This window comes from Gavialis gangeticus, unplaced genomic scaffold (genome assembly GCF_001723915.1).
Source record: "Gavialis gangeticus isolate Ggan-Ray unplaced genomic scaffold, GavGan_comp1, whole genome shotgun sequence".
In the NCBI taxonomy this organism is placed as follows: Eukaryota; Metazoa; Chordata; order Crocodylia; family Gavialidae; genus Gavialis; species Gavialis gangeticus.
Window position 1 is genome coordinate 69728785 of NW_017729004.1, and position 22377 is coordinate 69751161.

The window sequence follows — 22377 nt, forward strand, 5'->3', positions numbered from 1 at the left end:
AGGAGCTGGAATCCTTCCTTAGCCAAGGGAGTGAAAATTGGAAAGTAGCATCTCTTGCTGAAGAACAAGCTAAGTTTAGGAACAATCTGAGGGAGTTGATTAGTTACTAGTGTGTTCACTTAAACAGCAATAAGAGCAAACCCCAAGAAAGAAGTGTACCTAGGCACAAACACCATGTATGTTAAAACTCCCATGTGCTTCTGCCCACTCACAATCGCATTCTATTCAAATTGTAGTAGTGTAGGTCTTCACATTTAAAAATATGCTAATTAAATATTGTTTTTGCCATTGCAGGATTTCAATGCATTTAATTATTTCTTTGGTCTCCCAGGGTATCCTATTATCTATTAATGGTCTGGAAGTTTTTAAACAATTTTTTTCTCTTTTGCAGAAATTTTATGAATAAGAACCAGAAGCCAGTGCTAACAGGCCAGCGGTTCAAAACTAGGAAGAGGGGTAGGCTATGCGATTTTTTTATTTACCCTTTATGAAAGCAGGATTATTACTGTTACATAAGATGGGGATGTCCGATGTCTGGGCAGCCAGGGGCCACATGTTGTGCGGGCTGCACCCTGTTTTCCTATTCCCACCCCTACCCCTCTCCCTCCTGTGTGTCCCCTCTTACTTGGTGGCGCAGGCTGCATAGGGTGGCCCACCCTGTAACAGGCAGCCCAGCTCTTCTTGCTGCACACATAGCAACACCTCTTTTTTCCGCTGCACAGTAGGCAGCATGGGCAACCTGACTTCCTCTGTTACAGACCACACAGCACCCTGTCCTACCATTTAAGCACCATGGGCATCCTGGCCCCTTTTTCCTGTGCTGCCCTGCCCTGAGAATTTGGGGCAGGAACCAGAAGCCAGAGGAAGGAGAGGAAGCCTGGAAACATTGTCTGAGAGAAATGAGCCAACTCTGGTCCCTGGGACCCTGCAGACTATTTCTTAACCCCTTGCAGGCTGCCAGTTGAGCAATCCTGATATATGGCATTGCCTGCTATTTGTGCTATATCCTGTGGTTTTAAATGCTTTTGCTTTTAAGATCTAGAAATTGGACAGATGGAGTAAGTGATGAGTTTGGTAAGATTAAGATGTTTCCCCCTCTCTGTGTTAAAATAGTTACCAGTTTAATTTTAACAGTGGAATTATGCTTTTTAAGAACTTTAGAAAGGACATTTGGAGCTTAGGCTTGATTTTAATATTAGTGTATAGGAGGGTATAGGGAAGAATAACAATTTAACCAGGACTACAGTAGATATAGGTACTGGAAAAATAGTTGTTGAAATTTTTAATAATTCTTCCAGCTGCCATGCTAAAGATCTTTTTTTGATAAAGAATGAAAAAAAAAGAGTTTTTTTTAAAGAGAAAAGCAGCATAACAAGTTTTGAAATTTGAATTTGATAATTGTAGTATCAAATCTGTGTCCCAGAAGTTTTGATACAATTTTCCAATATTTATTTCTACTGTGCTTTAATTTTAAGTTACTTTTCCATTCAAATTAAAAATACCAAAAAATTAATTCCCCTTTTCAGGAAATATTGATAATTTGATATTTTAAATATAACTAGTATCCATTTCTTTCTTTTCAACATTTCACAAATGAAAGTGTATTATCTGTGCATAACTGGCATAATTGGCATGAATATGTTTTATGCAGCGGGAAGTAATTCCAACCAATGAATGTTGGGGTGCAGTTGATTGGTCACTCCAGGTTGTGGATTTCATCTGGGAATTGGTTAGGAAAGGCCTGATTAACAAAAATACTGCTCATTCATTTTAAGGGAAACTCCTAATGGTAATAAATTTGGAAACCACTGTCAGCAAAATGAAACAATGCAAATTTTAACTTTTTGAAATCTAGTTCTTAGATTAACCTGGAAAAATTTTGGCCATTTTCAAAATGTTTCAGTTCTCTTCTGATTTTTGTTGGATCCTGGGGGCAGTAACTAATTCTGTCTATAAATTGATCTTGATTTTTAGTACTTTGGTTTGTAGTGAATTTATTGGCAAGTTTAGATGGTATTATGCACTGACAATCTGACTGAAAGCTTTAGTCTAAGTTTATCTGTTCTGGAGAGGCTCTTAGAGCCATGTTACCCTCTACTTCCTCCTTAACTAAACTGTAGTAGTCTAATATCCTCATGTTACTTTCCTGTACTGTTGACTGTGTGCCATTTTAATGAATTCACTGTTTTCTGTTTGTGGATTTTTGCATGAAGAGTTTCCTTGTCTCTCCAGTAAGTAACACCTTCCCTACTTAACCGTCCCAAGAGAAAACTATTAGTTTTCTTCCTTCCTAGCTATATGTTGCCTGTTTGGGGCTTATATTTTCTTCCTTCCTTTGAGCCCTCCAGAAATGAAATATAGGCATATTCACCCTTATTAAATATTACCATACTTACTCATACAACACACACATTTTCTCATACAATACACATGCCTTTTCCCCCCAAAGTTAACACTCCAGCACTGGGGTGAATGTCACAAGTGGGAAAGATGATTTTTATGCCTGGAATAGAAGCATGGAGATGCTGTAAAATGGATCCTGCTTCTTCTCTCTCATCTCCCTCCCTACCCTTGTGTTTGCATGAAGGGAGCAGTGGAGACTAGTCTTCAGTAGTAGCTACAGTTTTAACCTTTTCACATCTGAATTGGAGCAGAGTATAGAGCCAAATCCTTGGAGATTTTTAAGACCCAGCTAGACAAAGTCTTGCCTGGGATGATCTAGTTGGGGAAGGTCCTGCTTTGAGCAGGTGGTTGGACTAGATGACCTTCTGAGGTCCCTTCCACCCCTAATTTTCTATTATTCTACAAAAAAAAAAAAATCTTCAGCTTATTCAGCCTCCCTTTCCTACTCATGAGAAAGCAACCAGTTCAGCTCTGAAAGGGATGTGGATAAGATTACACATTACAATTAGACCATGTTAACTGCACTTAAAACTTAAATGATCACACACTGAGACTTCTTAACAAGAGCACAGTGCCCCTTACACTGCTTTGAGCAAGGATTATCTTTGAGCTGTGCTATCTAGCTTGAGTTTAATTCAATTTCTGGACATTCACCTGAGAAAATCACCAATTGTGCAGTCCCCCAGTATCAGGAGGCAGTGCTCCCTGGTGGACTAGCTATCATCCATGCTTAATGGGTACTTTGCGTCAGTTTTTTACCAGTCCTATGGGACGCCCCTGCGCACTGTGGGTCAGGGAGGCCCAGGTGAGGGAGATCCTTGCCCTCTATCAAAGCTGATCTCATGAAGGAACACCTTGACAGGATGGATACCTTCAAGTCAGCCAGCCCTGATGGGTTACACCCAAGGGTACTCAAGGAGCTGGCAAACATCATAGCTCAGCCCCTGGCATGGATCTTTGAGAACTCCTGGTGCTCTGGTGAAGTACCTGAAGATTAGAAGAAGGCCAGTATGGTGCCTATCTTCAAGAAAGGGAGTAAAGTGGGTCTGGCAAACTATAGGCCCATCAGCCTGACTTCTATCCTGGGGAAGATCTTGGAAAAGATTATCAAGGAGGCCATCCTTAACAGACTAGCTGGTGGCAATATCCTGAGGGATACCCAGCATGGGTTTGTTGCAGGTAGGTCTTACCTGACCAATCTCATTTCCTTTTACGACCAGGTGACCTATCACTTGGACAAGGGGGAAGAGATTGATGTCGTATATCTTGACTTCAAAAAAGCCTTTCGACCTGGTATCCCACGATCACCTCTTGGCAAAACTGGCTAACTGTGGCCTCGACCTCGCCATGATCTGTGGGCTGGGGAATTGGCTCTGCGGCAGGACCCAGAGGGTGGTGGTTGATGGAAGCCAATCATCTTGGTGCGCAGTCACCAGTGGGGTCCCTCAAGGCTCTGTCCTAGGGCCTATACTGTTTAACATCTTCATCAAGGATGTGGACATTGGTATCAGAAGCGGGCTGGCCAAGTTTGCTGACGACACCAAACTCTGGGGTAAAGCATCCATACCTGAGGATTGGAGGGTGATCCAGGCAGATCTTGGCAGGCTCAGGAAATGGGCGGATGAGAACCTGATGGTGTTTAACACCAGAAAATGCAAGGTTCTTCACCTTTGGAGGAAAAACCTGCAGCATGCTTATAGGCTCAGCAGTGCTACACTGGTTAGCACTACAGATGAAAGGGACTTGGGGGTCATGATTGACCACAAAATGAACATAAGCCTTCAACGTGATACTGTGGCTAGTAAAGCGAGTAAAACACTGGCTTGCATCCATAGATGCTCCTCAAGCAAACCCTGGGACGTCATTCTCCTGTTGTACTCGGCCTTGGCGAGGCTGCAGCTGGAGTACTGCCTCCAGTTTTGGGCTCCACAATTCAAAAAGGATGCAGAGAAGCTTGAGAGAGTGCAGAGGAGAGTCACGCGCATGATCAGAGGTCAGAAAAGCAACCTTATGATGAGAAGCTGAGAGCCATGCGACTCTTCAGCCTAGAAAAGCGCAGGCTCAGGGGTTATCTGGTGGTCACCTATAAGTTTATCAGGGGTGCTCATCAGGATCTGGGGGAATGTCTGTTCACCAGAGCACCCCAAGGGATGATAAGATCAAACAGTCACAAACTCTACCACAACCGATTCAGGCTGGACATAAGCAAGAACTTCTTTACTGTCTGAGCCCCCAAGGTTTGGAATAGACTGCTGCCAGAGGCGGTTCAAGCACCCACTTTGAACGCCTTCAAGACACATTTGGATGCTTATCTTGCTGGGATCCTATGATCCCTGCTGACTTCCTGCCCCTGGGGCAGGGGGCTGGACTTGATGATCCTTCGGGGTTCTTTCCAGCCTGAATGTCTATGAAATCCAGAACTTGATGGCCCTGGACTGCCATCTGGGAACATTTGGGCAACAGGTATGTGGGAAAGGAGGGGAAAAGGGTGAAGGCGGTAGGGTGGCTAAGGGGAGGGAGTCAGGAGAATGGGTCAGAGGGCCAGGATAGGAGGGAAGGCAGAATTTGGTGGGGGGCTGCCAGGCTGCTTCCCCCTTTATCCCCCCCCCAGTTGTCCCTTCCACCTCCAGATTGTTTCTCTGCCTCCCCAGTCCAAGACTGGCAGAGGTTCATCCTTCCTGCCTGCTCCTGGGATACTGCAGACCATGTTGACCTTGCATTACCTGGATCTAGGCTTGCCAGGCCCCACAACTGAAGAAAGGGCAGGGGAGAGGGGGTTAGAAGGAGCAGAGTGCTGAGACATCTGATGGGGGCTCTATCCAAGTATGTACAGGTGGCACAGGCTGCAGGGAACCTGGGAGCAGGCAGAGAGAGCAGGGTGATTTTGGGCAGTGGAGGGGATGAATCAAGTGGTTTAGGGTCCCCCTTCCCCCCTGCCCTTCTTGTGGCCTGTGATGTGGCTAGATAGCTGGTAAGCAGGGCAGGAATGGAGCAGACTGGCAGTATATACATATGAGCAGGAACAGTCATATGGCCATAATTCTGAAAAATAAGTTTTTGCGAAGGCAGAATAAGAAAAAAGCTTGTGTCTTCTTGTTTAGGGACATGTGGTATTCAAGAAAATATGGTAGCAGTCATGGTAGATTTTGAGGATCTCAGTGAAGGAAGCAAGACTTCCATGAATGTAAAGATGGCTACTAGATACACACCTGATATGTGGACTACTTGTTTGACGCCCCTGTTCTATCTCAACTTAGCTTTCAAAAATCATATCACGTTTACTTGAATACAAAATGAGGTTCTCCTCTTCTCTCCCACATCAGCTGGTGTGGGACACTTTTGTCTGTCTTACTTGCGCATGAAGTGGAGATGGGTTGTAGGCACCTGCTGTGACTCTGACTCTGGCCCTGAGCCTGGGTCAGGGCCAGAGTCAGCTCCACAGCAGCTGCCTGTATCCTCCCCTGCTTCCCCTCTGCAGCTGTCCACCAGATGTAGTTTGTGAAAGGACAAGATTATAGCTTTCTTAGTGGTCTAATAGCATTGCTTGTTTTAGCAGACAATGTTAGCATTCTTCTCTGTGTTACATAAGACCCCCCCCCACACACACACACACACGTGCATGCACACTTGTTTGGAAGTTAAATTTACACATGACCTTCAGTTCTGTTGAAGGGTGGTGTAAGTAGAGCTGATTTTATGTATGGATTAGGAAGAAGAAACATGTTTTGAGTCTTTCTGAACATCTCAGAAGAAGTACTAATCCCATCATCATTCAGAGGACCTGATTGATTTATTAAAATCTAAGCAGAACCTGCAAGCTGAGAATCACAAAAGTTTTTCTGTATTCATGATTTAGTCATGAACTGTTCTGCTTTTATCCTTCCCTCCTTTTCATTCCTTTATATGCTTTCTTACTTTTTTTTTTAATTTCAGTTGCCAGATTTTATGACAAGTAAGGGTCGTTAGTAGGGATCCTGGTTTTCTTTGATTAAAAAAAATAACAAGTTCTCTGATTAAACCTCCCCCACCTCCCCAGTCCATGATATAAAATGAAACACTACTAAATAGGTATAGATAGAAATAGGTAACAATTGAACACAATATTTTATTGATTGAAGAATTTAATATAAGAATGCAAATTGCCTTGCTTAAGAAGGAACAGAATTTGCCTTATCCTCACTTATTCTCTAAAAATCAATAGGAACTCTCATTATAGGAAGGTGAGGTCAGAAAAGGGGCTAAGATAAATATAGATATTGGTAGAAAAACATTCAGGTCTCTGATTTGGGGGTCTTTTGAAAGGTTATGATTCATTCAAAAAGGAGGAGGATTCTGGTATATATGTACAGATGGGAATGGTGACTTGGAAATGGAGTGAATGAAACCGCTAGCTGGACCTTCTCCAAGTTCTGTAGACAGAATTCTTGCCTTTGACACTGTAGACACTGCATCTGCAAATATACCTTCTACCACCACCATGTGATAGAGACTGAGCGTGTTCACAAATTATGTACTTTACAGCTCAATATGTTGTTGTTACTCCCTAATAAAGTGTTCCTATTCAATTTGCGCTGGGTCAAGTTTGCTTCTCAATGCAGCCTTCAAATGAAAGGCTTTTGTGGTGGGTTTTTTGCAATATAGTCCAGATGCCTCTTAAGTACTAAGCGCAGTACAGCCATTGAGTATTTAAATAAACTGTTCCTAAAGCTCTTGGGGACTTTGAATTCACACTGTTCAATAAAGTACCCAAGTATGCGTTTGGTATCATAAACAATTTTGAAAATAGTTTGTATACCTCTTGCTTATTTGTGGCATTCGCAACTGTTTGTGAAGCTGTTGTATGTGCATGTGTTTACACAAGGCAGAGGGAATAACAGAAGGGATATGTTACTCTCTCCTTAAGCTCATTGGGCTTTGCTAGGGTATCTCTTATGACTAATGGCCTTGACTTAAATGTTGTTTGGAGGTCAAAATCTGTTTGTTAATCAAATTCAGCTGGGGGATTCACCTAGGCCATACATCACTGGTTGCCACTCTGCTTCAAAGAACTGTTTCTTTCTGAGTATAAATGGTAATATTGCAGTTTCCTTCTTTTCTGTCAAAAACAGCAGTTTCCTGAGTTGCAGTTTCTTCTCTAAGATTTACATATGTTAAATGCCACTGACCTTTACCAAGAAAAATAAGAGTTGAAAATTCTTCACATGCATTTTTAATTTTGCACCAGTGCTTTTTTTCCTTTTAATTTCCTAAGGGTTGTTTTAGTTTCTTTTGTTTTTTCAGTTGTAGTTTAATATGTGGGTGTAATTGTGTGCATGTCTGGCTTGTGTTTCCTAGATGAAAAGGAGAAATTTGAACCCACAGTCTTCAGGGATACAATTGTCCAAGGCCTCAATGAAGCTGGGAAGGACCTGGAAGCTGCAGCCAAATTCTTGGATGCAACAGGCTCAAGGCTAGATTACCGTCGTTATGCTGACACACTCTTTGATATACTGGTAGCTGGCAGCATGTTAGGTAAAATTTGTGCGTGTTGCTTAAAGACTTTTCTCACATCAGCATAACATATCAGAGGGAGTCCTTGTTATCTAGCGTAGAAATTGTTCTACAAAAACTAAACTTAATCTGTTTGATCTGTCTAGATACTTATTTGATCCAACCTCACCTAGTTGTTTGTTATTTTTATTATAGTAGATAAAATTGATAAGCAGAAAAAGCTTCTAGTAAGCAATAATCTACTGGCTTTTACATTTAAATTCTTTGTACCTTCCATTTTGCATTTAGTCTGTTTCCCGCAGTCATGATGGTCAGTAACATTCAGTGTTAATTTTACCATAAACACTTTTTTTTGCATCTCTTGCTTTCACATTTTGTCTGGGATGCTTGGTTATAATACCATATCAGTAATCTCATGTACAGTAACTGTATCTCCTCATTCTTACAGTTTAGTGTAACTTGAATTGCAGCTGTAGTAGAATACATAACATATTTGATGTCGCTAAACCTCATTTTGTTATGGTCAAATGCCCGAAATTTGTTAGGTACAATAATCAGGGAAGAGTTAAGATATATTTCAGGTACTAAAAGAAGTAACTAGTGTTTATAAGGATGAATGAAAATTAAGGTAAGGGTGCTAGCAAATTGTTTACATAGTATCAACCAGTACTCTCAGATGACAACAGGGCGCTGTCCCCAAAACCAGATGAACTTCCTTGTTATGACCCAAATCCCCCAGTTCTTTTGAGTGTAATATGAACTGCAGGATATGGCACACTGAAAATCCTGTTAGTTTCTCTATGTGTTCGGAATATAACCACAACCTAGGAATTCTCTGGCTGGGCACTACTTTACTTTTCCCTTGTACCCAATACTAGTTATTAATCTCTTTATCTCAAAGATACAAAAGCTTATGTGTTTATTGGTAAGTATTTATTGTGCTTTCCTTTTTCTTTTCTCCCCCCCAGCCCCTGGAGGGACACGCATAGATGACAATGACAAGAGCAAAATGACCACCCACTGTGTGTTTTCTGCAGATGAAGATCATGATGCTATCCGAAACAATGCTCAGGTCAGGGTAGAAAAGGGACTCGGTGACTGACAGGCACTTAAAACCTTTTTATAAATTTTAGGGAGGATTATAAAGAGAAATCTGCAACCTGACCTTGCAGGTCACTAGTGACAGAGCAATTAAGTACAGTTAAGTAGTAATCTGCTTTTCTCCACTCTAACCTATAAATATTAAGCAAGGAAAAGGATGTGTAGGAATATCTGGTCACAATTTACAATTCTTTGTCTAAAAGAGTATTATAGAGCCTGTTCCTTAAAGAGTTTGCCAATATTCTTAGATTCCAACATGTTCTTTAGCTTTATGTTGTACTTCTGTACATATAGGCTTATTTAAACAGAGTTATTATGAGCATAAGAGTAATGACTCCTGTGTAATTGTTTTGTGTTCAAGTCTCAGATAAAAGGCCTTTGTTTACCAAAAATATATTCAGTACATTAACTTCATGACACTACTAAAATTTATTGGTTCAGTTCCCCCAGTTTCCTCAGGCTGCTATGTGTAGAGCAGAGATCTCTTATTGCAAATATATCCATAAAGAAATTTTAAAGGCAACAGAGTGATGGAAAGCAGGGTTGACGAGCTGGGAATGAGAACTCTGGAGCCTGGAGCTGGAAAAGCTGCACTAATTGCACTAATTCTGCACTAATTTCTGCTTCAAATATTGCTAAGCAGAAATCACAGCATTATTTCTAAGGATCCATTGTCAAACAACATAAGAGGCAGGAACACTGACGAAGGGCACATGTGTGAATAGAGCATTTATTTTATAGTAATTCCATGAGGCTAAGGATGCAGTTGTAACAGAAATGTGCAAAGCACCCATCTGATGGTACTTTGTGGGAGCACCACATTTAGTACCATTTAAAAGAAATCTGTGTAGAATGTAAAGGTATGAAAAGCCAGTAATCCCAGCTTTCCCCTCTCCTATAGGTAAATAAATCCTCTGTGATAAGACATAGAAAAAAATGTTTGAAGTTCTTTGGGTGTTCTGTTTTGACTGGCTGTGGGCAATGCTATTTTCCTGCTCTCCTGTAGAAATGGCTGGCTACATTTTTTTTTCTTTTTTTTTCTTTTTAACTTCAGTCTACTCTTATATTTAGGTCTTTAATAAACTCATCAGGAGATATAAATATTTGGAGAAGGCATTTGAAGAGGAAATCAAAAAGGTAATGTTAGATGGCAGTATCTCTTGGAGCTTAATATCACATATCTTATATCTCATGTAATTGCATATTTTTAAATGCTACTTCTGTTTGTTGTTTTGATTTAACTTAGCTGGAAAAGAGGGTGGAAACTGCAACTCTGAGGTAGCAGTTGTAGTTTGTAACTGAGTCTCTCTCAAAGTGTTGCCAAAGTAAATTGGGTTTGGAGTATCAAGCTTGATTTGGCAGGCCAGCTCTGGACTGCTGGGTGACCCACCTCTAGAACTGAACTGTGGGGATTCTCATTATAGCTGCCAGAGCCATTGTGTTGGCAGGTCTGGCAGCTAGGGAGTTAATGCCACTGCGCAACCCCTGTTGCCAACTGCCACTGATCTTAGTTGCTAGTGGTGACAGAAAAGGCCAAATTTTGGTGGTTTTCACCTCCTAGGTACTGACCACCTGAACACAGGCTCTGGAAGCCAGTGGTGATGGGGGTTGAGCTTGGGCAACTGGGATTGAGTGGTGGTGACATTAATTCCTTTGCTGCTGGCAGTCATGGCTAGAAACTCTGCTGGCCAGATGAACCCCTCTGTGACCCAGATCTGGCTTATGGGCCACATGTTTCATATTACTACTGCGTGGTGTATGCTGAATCAGTGCTACCCTAACCAGATCCATTTCCAGCCTGCTCTTGGTGCTGTCCTGGCTATGGAGCACTCTGGTAAAACATTCACTGAAATGAAGATACCACCTTCTTGGCTACTAGAACACAGATCCATATCAAACCTATATGTTTTTAGTTTAGATGCAAATCCACCACATATGACAATCAGCAAAACTCCTTCTCTGAGGAGTAAATGACTGTGATGTGTCAAAGTAGAAGGATGAGTCCTAAGTATTTAGAAGACATTAAATGTCTTTGAGTTGATAAAAGTAATTAACGAATTGGCAGGTGCCACCATTATTTAGACTAAAGTAAATGTGGTACGCCACTATGATTTATGAGATAGTGGATTGGGTTGAAAGTGTGTCGGGGGGAATCATGGTGGGGAGGCTTTTTTCACTTGAAAGAAATGTTAAAATTAACTGCTAGTAGTGGCCTTTATAGCCAAAACTAATATGCATTGTACAGTAAGTCAGTGATTAAAATAATACATACATGGTCAGTGCTACTCTGGGCACAACCTGCCCTCAGTCTAAAATACTAAAGAGAGAGAATATGGAAAAGTGTCTAAATATATGCAAAGACTACGTGCAGGAATGCTTTGTTTAATATTCGGGCTGACCTCATGCACTGTGAATTAGAAATGGCACTTACGCAATTCTTGCTTGTTTAGAAGTTTATTTTTGCAGCTTAGGTCAGCCTGTCTCTTAAACTAATGCTGATTGCTCAGTACATCACTCATCAAAGACTTAAATTTACCTCTATTCCCCACACAAATCTGATGTTCTTGATCTTAATTACTATAATCATTGACATGAACTTTGAGTCAGCACTTCTCAAGTCGCAGAAAGCTCTCTGCATATTAAATGAATGCTTTGTAAACTCAAATTACCACTGCCTCTCACTTTATTTTGAATACTGTGTGTTTTTAAAATTTGTATCACAATTGTGCTACTGTGGGATTCTAACCAGTAGGTTCTTCTACACAAGATGCTTTACTGCACAGCAGACTAATTTGCTTCGCAGTAAAGCATCACTGTCTATACATGTGCAGCCATTAGGGTGCAATAGACTAATTTACTGCACTTACAGATAGTGCTGTCAGATATAAATGGTATCTGGCAGCACAGTATATTACTATTTAAATGCATGTGTAGATGGTGACATCGGGATTTGTTTACTCTGGCTCAATTTGAGCTGCAGTATATTCAGTCACATTAATTATAGGTGTAGCTGTGCCCCATATGGAGTAAATTTTAGAGGATGCCTCCCCACAAGCCCAAGGAAAAAATCACCTACAGTTCTCTCAGCTAATTGAGTATTAAGCAACAGCAACAGAGTATCTATCTGGGGATGTCTGCTCTAGAGATTGCAGTACAATGTAGAAATAGCCAAGGTAGTGTTAAATAAGTTAGCTCAGGACAGGAAGCATTCCCCCCCTCCCCTTCCCCTTGCCATGGCTAATGCTCATTTAAGGCTAACTTACCATTCTTGGTTTGCACATGTGAAATGAGTTAATGGTCCCAGTTCTGTTTCTAGTACCCAGGTAACCTGAGTTTAAAACAACAAAAAAAGTTTTCTCAGTACTAATTGTCACCCTTGTTGGTAGCATCAATCAGCAGAAGCTCTGATTGCCAAATGCACATGGAAATATTTTCCTTTTGGTAGTGATGGACAATGCTGGTAGGAGTCTTGTATGGTAGATTGTTTAGATTGTGGATTTAGAAGGCAAGTAATGTCTCCAACACTACACATTTGGTGTCTTTACTTCAAAATTTGCAGATAAAAAGCCCTTATTTTTCAGCTTCTTAGGCTCCAAGCTTGTTAGATCCCACAAGTTATATAGCATGAGTTTGCATTAAGTTGTGGTTGGATCCAGCTTTGCAGTGAAAGTGATGTGGCCCCAGCCCCTTCAGCTCTGTAGTTCGTGCAGTGAAGAGATCTGCCTTAGTATGCACCACACAGCAGAAAGGGGCATGGATGGCTTCATCCCCCTCTGTCGAATCCTGGATACCAGACAGCTCACTGCATGGGGAGCTTGTACAGTGAGCTCTAGGAGATCACCGCTATGTCAGCACAGCTGCTGCTGGAGCTTTGAGCTTGTCAGCTGATCGGTGTGCCATTTTGCCCCCTTGCTGAATTCAGCAGCAAGAGAATAGAGGATGAGCGGTAGCAGGGCTTAGCTCCAGTTTTCCTGTGATTAGTGGTGAGGAGAAGTTACCTCCCTGCCCCCCCCCCCCAGTTTCTGGAGCTGTAAGAAAATTGGCCTGGGGGCCTCCAGCCAGGGGGTGTGTTGATAAGATAGAGAGCTGAGTGAGCTTTCTGCTCTCATAGCACACAGGCAGTGTGACCTCACCACTGCATCCCATGGATCCACTCCTGGGTTAGGTGATAAGGGCTCTATGTATATATTCAGAAGACAGTAGTGTTATAATCATAGAATATTGTGGGGAGCTTGCTGTTCTTTACTGTGGATATAAAAAGTGATTTTTACAGTGCTGACAATCCAGCAACTTTTGCAGATATCCTGAAAATAATGTCATGAATTTTAAAGCAACAACCCCCCTCAAGTAAAGATATTGTCAAGGAAAAACTATACTTTCTACATAGGTGGCAGCTTTGTCTTAACCCCTTTGCCTTTGCAGCCAAATGATGTGCTGCAGAGATGAAGTGGTATTATACAACTTTAAATGATACACACATTGTAAATAAAAATGGTATTTTTCTCTGTACAGAATTTCTTTAAGGGTTAAAAATAATTTTCAAATGTAGCATATTAGACTTGATCTTATGCTCATTATACACTCAAAACTCCCACTGAAATAAATGGGAATTCCTAAGCGTGCTAGGAATACAGTATTGGAGCCAGAGTCTAACATTTTACTTTGGATCCAGTCTATATTTGTAATGCACACTGATATTACTGTATCTATCTAACGGCAGATAAAAAACAACTTAGTACTCAGCAGGAGGTTCAAAGTTATTCTGAAATTGTGGATGCCCATGCGAATCTAATAAGGCGTCCTAGAGAGATTTGTATCAAAGATGGTGAAGGAACATCTCTTCATGTAACTGGCAACAAAAAACTACAGCAGCAGCTTTAAAAGGAGCATTTTCATTTTTTGGTGGCTAAATGGGCTAATTAATTTTCCCCACTAAATTCTAATTGGATTGCAGTTGAAAAAGAATTGTCTAATAATACCTTTTTAAATTAATCTGTGTGTAATAGATATGCTTCTCTATAGATGTTTGTCTTTTTTTTAATATAGGTATTATAGTGCCACTAGTGTGGGTAACCATTGACTGCCAGATAGGAAAATGAAGCTCCTGGTATAAAGATACTGTACTGAAATAAACTTCAAGAAAGTTTTCACTGGAACCAATTCCAAAAATCCTGGTAGAAGAAGTATATCTGAGAAAATGTGAGGAGGTTCAGTGTGTGCAGTAACTTTTAAAGACATGAAGAAACTCAGTTTATAGGGTTCTTGAATTCAGGTGATAGATGTTGTGGTTTTTTAATACACTGGGTTGTTTTCCCTATTAAGAACAAGAGCATATATACTCAAGTCTCCTGTCTTCCTTATATAAGTGCAAAAGTATTCCTGAATAATAACCATATATTATTAAGATCTGATAGTTAAAGAACTTTTGTTCCCTTTTTCTTTTATTCCAGTGTTTCAGGAGCGTAGATCTCTTGCCATGGCTTTGAAAATGGCTTGAATCCAAATGTAACACTAATGGGTACAACTCAACTTCTACTGAATTTGTCCTTAGAGCCTTTAACGGATCACATTACATTTCAGATGTAAAGCTGGTCAGGATACTAAACCGGTAAAATGAAGGACACTGGTGGTTTCCTAGGAGTTTTTTAAATTTTCCTTTGTTTATTTGATAAAATGCGGAAGGAAGGCATAGGTGATGCATAGGATGAGCACGGGGAGGGGCATGTGCCCGACCCCCCAAGATTGGCCGCCAGCAGCTTCTGCAGGCAGTTGCCGTTGCCCCCCACCCTTGCTGCTAACACAGCTGGTGACATCTGATGGTGGTCCCCGCTCATTGCCATGAATGCTGGTGGCTATAGGTGGTCCCCACTCACTGCCGTGGTGCCCTCCCATCCCCAGGTCTCAGGAGGCACCAGTCATACATGAAGGAAGGGATAGGAATTGTAACAAGAAAGCAAATACTTGTTTGGTAAGAAATAAAGCAGCATTCTTCTGCTAATAGCTTTGTTGGCAGTTTCAGTACACAGCTCATAGAGTAAAAATCTGAGTTACCATATACTGATACCATGTCAGATCAGAAATTGTCGAACTCTTACTGTAGTATGCAACCTATCGCTGAAAACAGCCTTATTACCAGAGGACTGCAGGGTTACCAATATGACTCCCAAATTATAAAAGGCTACAGAGGGGAGCCAAGGAACTATACACCAGTTAGTAACTTCTGTTCTTGGAAAATTAGAAGCAATAATAAAAGAAATAAATGAATGAATTGTTGACACATGGATGAACATGAGCTGCTGGGGAGGAATCAACATGGTGTTCTTTCAAAGGGAAATCATGTGTAGCCAACTTACTACAGTTTTCTTTTTTTTTCCTGAGGCTGTCAATAAGCAGGTGGATCAGAGTGATTCATCTGACAATGCAGTCTAGATTTATGAAAACCCTTAGACTTAAACAGGTTTCCCCATCAGAGGCTTTTAACAAACTTAGGTAGTCTTGGGATTACAGGGAAGGTCAATTTGTGGATTACACATTGTTTTTTTTAAAGACAGAAAACAGAATGAGTATCAGTGGTCAGTTTTCAAGATAAAATGAAGCAAACAGAGGGGTCCCCCAGGGATTTTTGTTGAAACCAGTGCTGCTTAACATATTCATAAATGATCTGGAAAATGGTGAGTAGTGAGATGGCCAAAATGGTGGAGGACACAATTCTTCTAAATGGCAATGACCAAGGCCAACTGTGAGAAACTGCAGAAGGATCTGGCACTACTGAGCAAATAGGAAGCTAAATGGCAGATGAAACTCAATGTAGATAAGTGCAATGTGATACATATGAGCAAAAATAACCCAGATTATACCTACACTGTGATAGGCTCTACATTTAGCTGTTACCACACAGGGAAGAGATTTGAATGTCATTGTGGACAGTTTGCTAAAAACATCAGCTCGGTGTTCGGCAGCCACCAAAAAGATAAACAACACATGAGGAATTATTAAGAAGAGAAGTGTAAACAAAACAGAAAGTATCACTATGCCCCTGTATAAGCCTATTATGCATTCACATATGAATAGTGTGCCAGTTTTGGTCCCCACACCTCAGAAAGGTTATAGGCAGACTAGAGAAGATACAGAGAAAGGTAATACAAGGAAGATTAATGGTATGGAGGAGTTCCATATGAGGAGAAGCTAAAGAAAAAACATGCTTGAGTGGGGGGACATAATAATGAAGATAAAGTATATAGGGATTTATTTACCATCTCTTTCAAAACAAAAACTAGGGGTCATAAAATGAAACTAGTAGTCTGTAAGTTTAAAAGTAACAGATAGTTCTTTTATACATCTACGTGTTCATTAATGCACTTTTGCTAATGCACATTCAATTTAGAACCTCCATTGTGAGGTACTAGAAAAAGGCACATTAGCGAAAGTGCACAGGTTTTTTATGCTGCTTTCATGAGCATTAAAATAGGCTAATGCACATTAAAGCTTATGTGAAGATGCGCCCTGTGTGTAATTAAAGTGTGGAAGTCATTACCACAAGATGCTATAGAAGCTCACTGTTTAGCCTATTCACAAAGGGATTGGACAAATTCTTGGAGGAAAGGGGCATTAGTAGCTATCGATTATGGGAGTTAGGGGTCTGGCCTCTGAATCAGAACTTCCTGGACCTTGAATCCTGGAGACTGCAAGTAAGGGAGGAAAAAAACCCTGGCCATATCCAGTTCACCTTCTCTTTCAACTCTGTACTATCATGTGACACAGGCTTATTTGATGCATTGGGCTTAATGCCCACAGAGCAATGGTTAACCTCCTCCCCCATGTTGTTAGAGGAGGCTACTGGGTATGCATCAACTGAGTTTGCGGACAACTGAAGAGAAAAACAGGGATGGGAGTGAGGTTACAGGTTTCAAACAAGTGGAGGACACCGAGCAGAGTATGTTGGAGAGTGCCCGCTGGCCCTCAAACAAGTTCAAGGACTCTGCCCAGGGAAACTCTTCCTGGAGACCTGAACAGAGCAAAGACAGGAAAATGGCCCCGCAGGCCCCAGGGGCCCTTCTGACCAGAAACGCCTTCCTGGTCAGGTATATATACCAACCAACTTGGACCTATGGTCTGACCCAGTAAATGGCAGTCCTTGTGTTCTTATGTTCTTATTTTTTTGCATTCTTCATGCATCAGACCCGCAAAATTCAGGTGCATGCATTAAGTAAGAAAGCTGATTTTTCTGCCTAAGATGGAAGCACTTTGCTATGATTTCTGCTCCATTTGGCAGCAGCTCTTGTATTACTATTCAGGCAACTAAGTTAGTTGACTTAATGGCCCATTGTTCTTCACTCCAGAAGTGTTAACAATAGTCTCTCTTTTTTAATGGTCTTGATGTTCCACTAATCAAACAATTAGTGTGGCCCTACTATCTGCTAGGGCTCCTGGTCTCTTCTTTTTCACAGCTCTTTTCAGAATCATAAATGCATCCATGAAGACCAGTCTTCAACAGTGGCTAGTGTTTTAGTTCAGCAGGAAAGGGAGAACAAGTCAGCTGAAGATTAGGCTCTGTCCCTGCTCTCTGCAGCCATAGGTTTGGAACATATTTTTTTCTTTATTCTGCCTTTCAAAAACAAGTTGCATATTATATTCAGAGGCATGTTAGATGAGAGAAAATATGGTATGTTTTCTTTCTGTAGATCACATTTCAGGTGGGGAAGGTTAGAATAAGGAAACATTTAATGAGGCCATGAATCAAATACTTTTCACTGGCTTTAGATTTAAATATCCACTATATATATTATATTTATATAGTGTGTGTGTGTGTGTGTGTGTGTGTGTGTGTGTGTGCGTGTGTGTGTGTGTGTGTGTGTGTGTGTGTGTGTGTGTGTGTGTTTAGCCTCCACTGTAAATCTGGCTGTGAGCTTTGACCCATGCCATTATTTTACCAGGTAAATGCAGTTTTTGCTATATAGCATATCCAGGTTTCTCGTTATTGCATTTATGAATGATCTTCCACTCATCTGTATCTCTTACTTTTTTGTTTCTATGTCACAGTTTGGCAGAAGGAACAAAGTTACACCTTCAGGCCCTTGTGCCTTCAATTATTTTAATTCTTTTAAACAAAAATTGGATGTTTTAAATAGTTGGCAACAATCTGTTAAAAAGAGAGATGACTTTCTTGGCTTGCACAGTCCAAAATGATTCAATCAATAGCTTAAAGCCTAGAAAGAGAAAAAAAATCTTGTTTTTTTCAAGTCACAAATTCAAAGAGGATGTAACTTTTTTCCCCAAACATTTATTAGTAACTTTTGTGAACACCGTAAAACTCAAGATTATTTAACAAGAAACTTCTTGGATATCTTCAGTTTAAGTTTTATTGTCATCCGAAAGGAAACAGTTTAGGTATTCTGTCACCATAGAGAGGCAGTTCCCAGTATGTAAGTGGCAATGCCTTTGATCTGGAGAGATAAGTGAGGAGTCTAGATAGTGGCTTACACTGGCTTAGTGTTTTAGTAATGATACCAGTGGATTTTATGTACTGCTCAGATGCAAAGGGGTGGGGCGGGGAGCAGGAGGGAAGGAGAATCATTAGCAGTAGAATCTAATAGCTGGAGGTAAAGAGAAAAGATTCAAGTACAAAAATGTTCTTGGTTCTTTATAGCTCAATACTGATATAGTGTGTACGATGAACTCCATGATTTTGCGTCTGTATCCCTCTGCAGGAACTTACGATTTCCTCACAGTGAAGAGAAACTCATTTTAGCCATCCCTTTTCCTTCCCCCAAAAATCCTGGATTTAAAAAAAATATGGTTTTTTTGTTGCTGGGGAAAATTTGTTTTACATCATTCTAGTCCATGTAGGGATGAGAGAGAGAATGTATTTTAACCTTTACAGGATTTTTTTGGTGGGAGGGCTGAAGGGGTTGAATCTTGATATGTGTGGATGTTAAAGGAAACTGCGAACAGATTTAATATTCATGTAGGTTTTGAACTTCAGATAAAGGAAAAGATTTTTTTGTAGTGACGCTTCTGAAGCTAGCTACTTATAAATATTAGTTTCCTAGAAATCCTAAGAGGTTCATGTTTGTTCTGTGTTTTTTCTTATTTTCCCTGAACACGCCAAATCATGCGATGCTATAGACAGCAGAGAGGCTTGTATTTTCTTCTTAAACTAATTGCTGCTTTCCTGTAATTAGGAATGGGAATCATAAGGTCTCAACAGCAGCTTGTGTACCTGAATATCCCTCTTCAGTTTATCAAAATATTAGTATTGTTTAACTCAAAGCATCATTTTAAAATTAAGCCAATGGAAGCATCTGTTGTAATTTTATATTCTGTACTTCTAGCCCAAAATGGAAAACTGGAAGCTATCTTATCCCTGTGGTTTTTGCATGCTTGATATTTTTGTTGAATCAAAAAACTGCAACCATAGGGCCTGATCCAAAGCATGTTGAAGACATTAATGGGAAGACTGTTGCCCCCCTTTTAGACTGTTGTCATCAAAGAAAAAGGCTGCCATTGATTTTAAAGGGCTCTGGATCAGACCCATAATGAAATTACCCTTAATTATAAATATGAAGAGGTGGGTCCTGTTTCCTTTAGTGATATAGAGTAATGCCTAACTCTGATTTCATTTTCATCAGTGAGACAATCTGTGGAAGAAGTGTCACAGAGTATGAAAGTAAATTTTGTCATTCTTCTGTGAGCATGGAGAAAAGCACTTCAAATCCACAAGTATTGCTTTTGACTTTGGCAGGACTTTTTGAGAAATAAAAAGCTGGTAATGAGGCCCTTTATGTTCTTTACTATTCATTGCAGTTTTGTGTGGTAATTGTATGTTGTCTTGTCTGATCCACAGCTGCTGCTGTTCCTTAAAGCCTTTTCTGAAACAGAGCAGACAAAGTTGGCAATGCTCACTGGGATCCTGCTAGCCAATGGAACACTTCCTGCCACTATTTTAACAAGTCTTTTCACTGACAACATAGTCAAAGAAGGTAACTTTTTTGTTCCTTTACTTGCCTTTTTGATCTTAGCTTTCATAATAGTAGTGTATTTTGAACTTTGGCATCCTAGAAACAGTACAACAGAAGGTAACACTTTTAGAGTGCAGACAGACATAACACTTGAACCGTTCCAAGAAGGGATACCTGAAACCAGTGACAAAAGTCAGTGGTGTTCCCATGTTCACGGCTAAGGGTCCTAAGTAGAACCATCACCTTTCAGGTATAGCAGTGCTCTCAAACCACCACCGGAGGGTGGCAGTGAGTACCCAGCCCAATGGCAGTTTTCTGCTCTGCTCCCCCTTCTCACTAACGTTAAGTTCAGTAAAGACCAGCTCCTGCACTTTACAGAAAACCTTTTGGTGGTTCCTTGACTAGGAGTGTGCACTATGTGTACTCTAGAGCTGCTGGAGTTTTCATAGCTTTTATAGAGCACTCCACCTCCACCCCCAAGCCATTAATCAGTTTACTTCAATTGCTGGAAATACCAGGGTCTGGTGCATCTCAGGATGTTTTAGGGGTGTGAGGGGTGCCTGGTTGAAGATGAAGGGCTGCCTAGATGTTTGCTTTTGTGTGCCTTGGGACTGGGTGCTTAGGGTACAGCTCTCTGCTACTTTTATAGAGCTGGTCTGTCTCCTTCCATGGATGGCAGTCTTTCCCCAGTCCCCAGATACATAAAAGCAGCACTCCTTGCAGCCACCTCCCTGCCACAGGCCCTGGCCAGGCACACTGCAGTCAGCTGTGGACAAGAGGTTGCAGTGGTTCTGGCAACGTACAGGGTAACTAGTTGGTGTGCAAGAGTTGGCAGTCGAGTGGGGAAGGGAGGGGACAGGACAGTGAGGAGCAGTGTGCACGTACAATATAGTCCATACTGACGGTATGTGCTCCAGAATCAGGGCAATTGTTCAGGGCAATTTTATGGTGTATTGAAATATTTTTCCTGCTTTAAATACTTGGCAGCTTTCCAAATGCTTTTCTTAAAAGTTTCTTTCACTGAAAATATGGACTGCTTCCCCCACCCCTCCACTCCCAACCCAAGCCTTTCTTGGTAATGTAATACTGATTTTTTTTTAAAAACTTTTAAGATTCTGTGTTCACTGTGGCACCTTTAACTGTATATACAAGTTCTTAGTAAACCACATTTTCATTTGCTGCATGCTGACAATCATTATATTTGTTTTCTAAATGCCACAGCTGCAGCTCTTGCTCTGTCATCACCCACAGCTTTCACAGTACGAATAAAACTAGAAGGAAATCCAAACAAAAGCTCTAATCCATGTTTTAGGGTAATGACCTGTACTGTTCTTTTAAAATGACAGCTTGGTTTAATTACAAGAGCACAGGAGGCAACTGAGAACTTAAGCTTAGGACTTTTTTTTTTAAACTTCAACCAGGTTAGTTAAACATCAAATTAATATTTAGAGACAATGTTTGCACTTGTAACTTCAGAGCAAATGAATTTGCACAGTGAAACCATATTTCCTCTGTGTGAATTTCTTGATAGAATTATTTGGTTCTTGTCTAATATTTGCCAAAAAATTATCTGTGCCAGTGCTGAAGGGTGCTGCAGGTAATTAAATAACCATTAATCTAACTTAAATAGTATGTACAATTTAAAACATATTTTGAAGGAAAGAATAATTGGAATGGAAGTAAATGGAAAATGAAATAAAATGCCATATGGGTTTACCAAAGGTTAGTGCTAGATCTTGGATTTTTTCTTTACTAACCTGAGTGCCCTGGCACCCTGTGGTGCCTTGATCTTTTCATGGTGCTGTGGAGTGCCACATGAAGTTAGCACTGTTTGGTTTGCAAGCATGATTCACAAGATAAAGCCCAAAGATTTCATATAAAAATGCACAGAACTCTTTCTGAGTTCTTTGCAACAGAACTGCTCTGTTTTTTCTATCATCAAAAAGAGTGAAAACGAAGAACTGGCATTCTCCAAGGGGTGCCTTGACTCTAAGAAGGTTGAGAGCCACTGTGCTAAGTTCATCAGACAGCTTTTTATTTCCCTTGCTGAATGCAAAAGTGTGTTTGTCTTTTTTTCTTTTAAGAAAAGAGGTTAAGAGGGGAGTGTGGGTGTAGGTGTGGGTGTGGTTCAGGAGTGGGGTGTGTGGGACTTCTGTGTGCGTCTGTGTGGGTTTGATGCCCCTAGTTTAAAGATAATTTGGGTACCACTTTCTGAATTATAGCAAGAGCAGTATAGACATACTGCCATATATATTAAGGGCAAACCCTGGCTGTATTCTTCATCTCAGAAAGTATGCACAGAAAGCTACTTTAGAGATGGGCTGTGTCCTTCATGGCTTACAGTTCAGAAAGCCCATTTTTTCCCACATGGAAGGCTCTTTTGTCCTTTGAGGGTTCCTTATGCCCTTGCAAAAAGGTGGAAGTG

At 40.7% G+C, this 22377-nt stretch overlaps 1 protein-coding gene across 1 annotated transcript in view; it reads left to right on the forward strand.

Annotated features, from left to right (window-relative positions):
* Positions 1–391: 391 nt before the first annotated feature.
* BZW2 (basic leucine zipper and W2 domains 2) overlaps positions 392–22377 on the forward strand; it is a 53973-nt gene continuing 31987 nt past the window's right edge. The window contains exons 1-5 of the mRNA XM_019508519.1: positions 392–456; positions 7738–7914; positions 8862–8965; positions 10066–10131; positions 19838–19973. Of these exons, the coding sequence (XP_019364064.1) occupies positions 399–456; positions 7738–7914; positions 8862–8965; positions 10066–10131; positions 19838–19973 (541 nt within the window). The 5' untranslated portion in view covers positions 392–398. The remainder of the gene's footprint in view (positions 457–7737; positions 7915–8861; positions 8966–10065; positions 10132–19837; positions 19974–22377) is intronic.